Here is a 7,500-nt window from a genome sequence, read left to right on the forward strand (position 1 = left end):
AAGTTCAAAATACAAGTGAGAACTAGCTATAGCATTAAAGTGATTATCCGAATTACTATACCGGACCCGGATCCGACCCGTTTACCCGACGGGTCTTTTATTCTATGTTCCGGATCCGGATCCGGCGGGTCCCGGATCCGGGTCGGGTCTACCCGAACAAATTTAGCAAAATTTATAATTTCTAATAAAAATGAGAAAAAAATATATTCGTAAACTAATTTCTAACTGATGCAAAGAAAAAACCAAATAAAAAAAGAAATCAAATTGACTTTATTCAAATACATCATCCTAATCAAATTATATTGATAAATATATATTTTTTAAATTATTAATTCATTTATATCCGAATCCGGGTCTAATACGGGCCGGAATACTATATTCCGTATCCGACCCGTTTTTTGTTTGACAAAACGGATCCGGATCCGAAAAACGGAATTAAATCCCTACCCATACCCGCAATAATTTCACGGATCCGGTCCGAATCTGGGTCTAGACCCGACCCGTTGACAGGCCTATGCTATAGTACAAAGTAGAGGTGGCAAAATGGGCGGGATGGGCGGGATTTGCTTGGGTTTAAAATGGAACCGAATCATATGGGTTTGGGCCCAACCTTACCCATATATGTTTTGGGACTAAGTTGGGCGGGATCACTTTGGGATGGGTTTAGATTGATCCCGTCCAATACCCAAATCTATTTTCTACATATTTTTTTCCTTTAATTTATTTTTTATATAATTTTAATATTTTTTATTTATTAAATTTCTTTTAGTTTTATTAAATAAACATGCAAGTGGCTTTATACTCAAGATTATCACCAAAAATTGGATAAACAAATAAAGGAAAAGATAGATATACAATCATGACTATAAAAATTGTTAAAGATAATTTTTGAATCTAAGACTCCGTTTGGATTGGTTATTTTTTCAAAAAATAAGTTTTTCAAATACAATGTTACAGTAATATACAATAACTCAAAAAAACATCCCATCCATATTAGTATATCAAATATTTCAAAAAAAATTTATAGTAAAAATTTTTCATTTACACTAATACAATAAAATATTTCAAAAACACCCCTCAAAAATAGTTAATCCAAACGGAGCCCTTACTATTTGAGTCCAATGGGTACCCAAGCATTTTCCAAAATTTCCCATCAATTAATGGGTACAATTGGGATTTGTCCCATTTTAAACCCAATATCAAATTCCAATATCCATCCCGCCCAAAGTCTCAATGGGCATGGGTAACCCATTGGGACTTGGGACAAATTGCCACCTCTAGTACAAAGAAACAACTTCAAAATGGCAGCTGCTAATAATTGGCATCATACATATGCAACATATATTGAAGACCTAGGACCAATTGGCATACACAGGGATAAAGATCTTACTAATGAATTGATCCATGTAGCACAAAGATATGCATCTAATTCGATTACATTCTTTATTTTTTGTTTTGCTTTTCCGAGAATTGCAATTTTATTGTACTAATTCCTTTTACTGCTGCAGAAATCTATATGCTCCATTACAAGCATATATATTAGGCCTTGATAAGTGAAGCGTCCACATCCTTCCCCATATGAAGTAGCCAGTCCAGATAATTAGTTGGACTAGGCTCATTCTCGTTCAGTTTTTCATAGTCAATGGTGTATTTGGCAAAGCTGGAGTCACCTCTGGAGATAACTTGTAACGTTATTATATAGTTCTTGTAGTGCTTCATGCAATCTCCATCTATTGCCTCAGAAGTAATGGTCTTGTTCTCCTCATCAATTTTGAGCCTGTCTTTGAAGACCTCAACTTTGCCATCTATATTTTCATCACAAGTAGATTCATCAGTAGCTATCAGGCTCTATTTGCCACATTTTGGGAAAAAATCAATGCAAAATGAAAATTCTAATGGAAAAAAAAATATGAATTAGGAACGTTTCATGCTTCATAACACCAAATTAAATTACAATATACACTCCTTATAATTGATGTCTTTCTAATTTTCTTATGTAAAAATTAAACAATTGACCAAGTATGCCAACTACTTCACAAGCAAGGGCACAAAAAAACTCATAAAAATGAAAGGGGTAAATGGACATCAAGACACAAGTGGAATGGTGGCTTTACCTATGACATAAGTCCACAGCTTGATAGAGCCCTCAGTTTTCCAGTCACCTTCGTGCACTTCAATCCTGTTAACTTTCTCATTCGCAAGATCTGGGAGTTGGTGTGCTTTAGCGCCAAAGCTATGGAAGAACTCATCAGCATCAGACTTCAGCTCGAATTCAGCCTCCAACTTACCTACTAAATTATTAGCCATAGGAGAAAGTTTCAAGAATTGATTAAAAAAAAAAAACTACTAATAACCTTGATAATACTATGTATTATGCAATTCAGTCACACCTGATTTATAGATGCTTCATGAATTGGTTGGCTCCCACAAGTTAGAAATGTGTGGTTCTCTCTTTCTTTTCTGCAAAACACACGTGCCATCAATGAACATAGATGCATGTTGCAATGTCTTTTCAGGCAAATGATATATTGCCAGGTTTAGCCAATATTGTCACACAAAACTATTAGTTATATCGGCAAGTGATGCAATCCTATCTCCAACAGCGAATTGCACTGTGAAATACTATTGATCATATGGGATTTACTTTGCTGTCTAATCCCTTATCCATTGAAAGCAGAAATCAAAGTTGCTGTACATTCCAATTGACAATTCCTCGGGCAAGTTTTCTTTATTTTGCTAAGCTGTGCGTCTAGGGCATCATGCCAATTAAATTCAACCATAGAGAGGATAATTTCCACTTTGCGTCCACAATGTTTTAATAGATTTTCAGTTTGCACTTGAAAATTTTAATTTAAATACTTTATCATATTGGAAATTACATATATTTTTCTCTTAAAAAGTAAAATTACCGTCGTTAAACTACATTACGTTTTACCACAAATATTTTTGTAATCTTTTGGTAACTCTATGGTTTAATCCAGATATAAAATGGGAAAATATACAAATTGAGTATCGTTGAAAAGAGAGGAAATTAACTTTTGGTATGCAACTCCAAATAATGTAGCTAAGAAGCCAATATTGCTTTACACCAGTTATTTATATTCATCTACTTTTTACGTACCTGTACACATTTGTTATTCCAACGCGCAAGTTTTAGAGTACATTTTGACTAACAATAGTTGTGGAGATTTCTGCTTGTTTTGTTCACCTCTTTGGGGACAATTGGCAGGAAGTCAAGATATGATAACTGATTAGGGAGAGTCTAGGGATATCATCTTAATTTGCCATGTTCCATATTAAAGTCCACCACACCATATCTCTATCATACATCTCAGGACGAAAAAGCAACATTTTACTAAACTACATGGCGAAATTTTGATCTAAACTAAGTTTTTTCTTGTGAAATTGTGATCTAAATTAAGTGTTTTTCGTGTACTTTTGTTACATAATCAATCTGCGTGTTTGTTATTAATAGTTTGCTTTTCAAATTTAGTGATCCGCTTTCGAGTAAATAGTTGTTTATTGTTATTAATAGTTGTTTTTGATCATTTTGTGTAGAATTACTAACACACATAAAAATTACAACCAAGCATTAACTCGAGAGCTTATTCTTAAAAGCTTCACTAAGCTCACTTCTATTCTATTGCATTCATTGTTTTTTTAAAACGTATATGGTATCCAAGTCAAGATAGCTATAGAGATAAATATTTCATATGTAAAAAGAATTTTCATATATAAACTTATTTTCGTGCTTTGAGAAGTGAACCATCCACATCTTTTCCAACATGAATTGGCCATTAGAGATACTAAGTTGGAGCAGGGTCATTCTCGTTAATGTTCTCATACTCAATACTCCATTTGGCAATGCTCGAGTCACCTTTTCGAATAACCTGTAACTTAGCCTTGTAGTTCTTGTATTGTTCCTTAATGTGTCCTTCAATCGCTTGAGAAGTGATGATCTTGTAAGCCTCTCTTTAATAGTTTCAACTTTCCCATCTATTTGAATTTCCATCAGAATAGAAATTAAACAAAGCAATCCAGCTCAATTAGAGGCACTTGTTCTTCTCCAATGCTAAAATTAATCTTCAATCAATAAAGACAAAAAGTATGTCCAATGATGCTTATGTATTCATGATGTCCTAGGAAGTAATCAATACAAAATAAAAGAAAAAATGTCCCTTAATTCTCATGGATGATACGACAAAATTGAAAAATAATAATATGGACTTAAAAAAGTATATATTGCAAAACCATAGTAATTGAACCTTCAAAACATCAAGTAAAGAGTTGCCTTAATTTGTTATTTACCTACTGCATAAGTTCATAGCTTGACAGAGCCATCAGTCTTCCAATCACCTTCATGAACATCAATGCCGTGCACTTTCTCAGAGCACAAATTTGGAAGCCGGTGTGCTTTACCACCAAAGCTATGAAAGAACTCATCAGGATCCGACTTGATCTTTATCTCAGCTTCCAACTTTTCTGCTGTGTTAGCCATAGTTGTTTCTAGATCTAATGCTCACAAATTATGCTACTGATCAGCAAGAACCTTGACCAATAATCCAATGTATTATGCAATTCAATTTCTTTACCACCTGATTTGTAGATGCTTCATGAATTCGTAATGGCGCCCACAATTTAGAAATGTGTGGTTCTCCATTGTCTTGGCTGAAAAATATACGTGCCATCAATGACATAAATCCACATGTTGCAATATCTTTTCAGGCAAATGATATGCTGCAGGGTTTAGCCAATATTTTCACACTTGATTATTAGTTAGATCGGCAAATGATGCACTCCCATCTCCAAAAGAGAATTGCAATGTGATATAATGATGCGGGATTTACTTCGTTATGATCTAATATTATCCAAAGAAAGCAGAAATCAAAATTGCTGTGCAATAAATTGAAGTCCAACAAGGTTTATATCCATGATAATTAGTCAGACAAGTTTTCTTTATTTTGTGAAGTTATATATTTAGGGCCACATGCCAACTATCAACAGATAGAGTGCCTCACAAATTCCATTTCAGACAAGTTTACCTTAGTTTAATTGAGTTGAAAGATGGTACAACAAAAATTTAGATATGATGTAACTAAATTAAAATATAGTGTAATAAAAATTGAAATGATCATTTTGCCTCGAAATGAAATCCTCAACGATCCAAAGAAATACGGACGCAGAACACTAGCGTAACCTAGAGGACAATTTTGACTTTGCATAGGTAATGTTTTGATAGATTTTCAGTTTGCACTTTAAAACTTTATACATTGAATTTTACATATATATTTTATCACGAATACACTCTTTTTTTCTGTAATCTTCTGGTAAATCTATGCTGTGGTCAAAATATATAATGGGCAGATATACAAATTGAGTATCATTAAGAAGAAGTGAAATTAACTTTTGATATGCAACTCGAAAAATTAGTTAAGAAATCATTGTAGCTTTACACTTGTTATTTAAATTTGGATTAATACACTTGTTATTTATACATTGTCAGCGTCGGATGAATAGCAACTATGCAAAATTTAAATTTAAAATTTAACTTTTACATACATGTCATGAATCTAACGGTGATAGTGTATACACTGTTAGTGTATCTAAGACTTACTCGTTAAATTTTGTACACTCATTACGTACATTTGTACATTTATTGTTCCCATATATGCATTATAGAGTACAGTTATAACTAACGGTGTGGAGATACTTCACCCCAGTATTGTCTTTCTGATCGTCTAGTTCCCCTATCTGGGGACATTTAGCAGGAAGTCAAGATATCATAACCGAGAAGTTATGATAACTGAGTAGGGATAAAATCATAATTTGCCCAAATTTCTACAATAAATCGCAGGAGATAAAGCAAAATTTTATTAAATTACACGATGAAATTGTGAGCCAAATAGAGCAATTGCTCATGTTCCTTTGTGTACGTAACCAATTAACGTGTTTGGTATCAAAAGATTGCTTATACAATTTAGAGATCCTAAGAAACAATAAAAAAAGAGGTGTTTAAAGAGAGAGAACTTAGAGAGATCCTTGAAATTTGAAGGTTCATTAGGGGTCAAACAGTGAGCCCAAAAAAAAAAAAAACTAAGACAGATAAAAAGCCACACGAAACCTTCGTTTTATTTTTTTTTATCAGCAAACGTACAACGGTTAACACTCATATGAAGTACAACCAAGCCTTGACAGGATGGCAATCATATGGTATATATTACCCATAGAAGTATCATATGGTATATATAGATATATTTATTTTCGTGCTTTGAGAAGTGAAGCATCCACATCTTTTGCAGCATGAATTAGCCAGTGAAGGTACTTAGTTGGAGCAGGATCATTCTCCTTGATGGTCTCATACTCAATGCTCCAGTGGGCAAAGTTTGAGACACCTTTTGAAATAACCTGCAACTCAGCCTTGTAGCTCTTGTACTGTTCCTTAATGTCTCCTTCAATTGCTTCCAGAGTTACTATCCTGTTCTCCTCGTCCACTTTAAATCTCTCTTTCACAGTTTCAACTTTCCCATCTGTGTGAATTTTCACCAAAGTAGAAATTAAACAAATAATCCAGCAAAGTCAAAAGCACTTTTTGGATCTTCTCCAGTACTAAAATTATTTGTCAATCACTAAAGACAAACAAAGCAATACGCCGAACGATGCATATGTATTAATGATTTTCCTAGAAAATGATTTATACAAATTAAAAAAAAAAATGTCCCTTCGCAAGGATGACACCCTAAAATTTGAGCAATAATATTATATACACATATACATACATACATATATGTGTGTGTGTGTGTGTGTTACAAAATCATAACAATTGAAACTTCAAGATCGAGTACAGGGTTGGCCTTTGTTGCTTACCAGTTACATAAGTCCAATGCTTGACAGAGCCCTCAGTCTTCCAATCACCTTCATGAAGATCAATAGCATGCAATTTCTCAGAGCAAAGATTTGGAAGCTGGTGTGCTTTACCACCAAAGCTATGGAAGAATTCATCAGGATCAGACTTGATATTTATCTCAGCCTCCAACTTTTCTGCTGTGTCAGCCATAGTTGTTTCCAGCCCTAGGTAGTCTCAAAACCACCGAGTACCTCACCTTGATCTAGTAGAATGCAAATGCTAATGTATATGGACCTTAACCATTGGACCAACATTTATATAGGATCAGTTCCCATACATTTGTGATAGCTGGGCTAATTAATACCTTCAATCCCTGTCAATTATGTTTTAGATTTATGTAGTAATACCATCATACCCCATATTTTCAATTTTAGATGCTTAAATTTGAATGCGCTTACCGCTCTTAAATTTGTCTTGCTATATTCTTCTTTTTGATGGTCAAGAGAAAATTTTATGTCATCGGCAACAACTTTTAATAAGATTAGGTTAATTATCTTTGATATAATAATAATAGGAGGTAACTTATCGCAGATTCAAGTTAAGGGGAAGATAAAGTGTCATTTAGTAATTGAAGAAAACTCGTTGTACCGTACACT

At 33.7% G+C, this 7,500-nt stretch overlaps 2 protein-coding genes across 2 annotated transcripts; both read right to left on the bottom strand.

The window, feature by feature from the left end:
* Nucleotides 1–1,295: 1,295 nt before the first annotated feature.
* On the bottom strand, nucleotides 1,296–2,348 carry LOC113717660 (MLP-like protein 43). The gene is made up of 2 exons (XM_027242435.2): nucleotides 2,115–2,348; nucleotides 1,296–1,805 (listed from the first exon to the last, which is right to left on the bottom strand). The coding sequence occupies exons 1-2, from the start codon at nucleotides 2,305–2,307 to the stop codon at nucleotides 1,540–1,542; spliced, it is 459 nt and encodes a 152-aa protein (XP_027098236.1). The 5' UTR covers nucleotides 2,308–2,348; the 3' UTR covers nucleotides 1,296–1,539.
* Nucleotides 2,349–6,101: 3,753 nt separating this feature from the next.
* Nucleotides 6,102–7,134, bottom strand: LOC113717726 (MLP-like protein 34). Its single transcript, XM_027242523.2, has 2 exons — nucleotides 6,865–7,134; nucleotides 6,102–6,527 (listed from the first exon to the last, which is right to left on the bottom strand). Exons 1-2 carry the CDS (start codon nucleotides 7,052–7,054, stop codon nucleotides 6,256–6,258), a joined length of 462 nt encoding a protein of 153 aa, XP_027098324.1. The 5' UTR covers nucleotides 7,055–7,134; the 3' UTR covers nucleotides 6,102–6,255.
* Nucleotides 7,135–7,500: the final 366 nt, after the last annotated feature.

This window comes from Coffea arabica, chromosome 11e (genome assembly GCF_036785885.1).
Source record: "Coffea arabica cultivar ET-39 chromosome 11e, Coffea Arabica ET-39 HiFi, whole genome shotgun sequence".
NCBI classification, from domain to species: domain Eukaryota; kingdom Viridiplantae; phylum Streptophyta; class Magnoliopsida; order Gentianales; family Rubiaceae; genus Coffea; species Coffea arabica.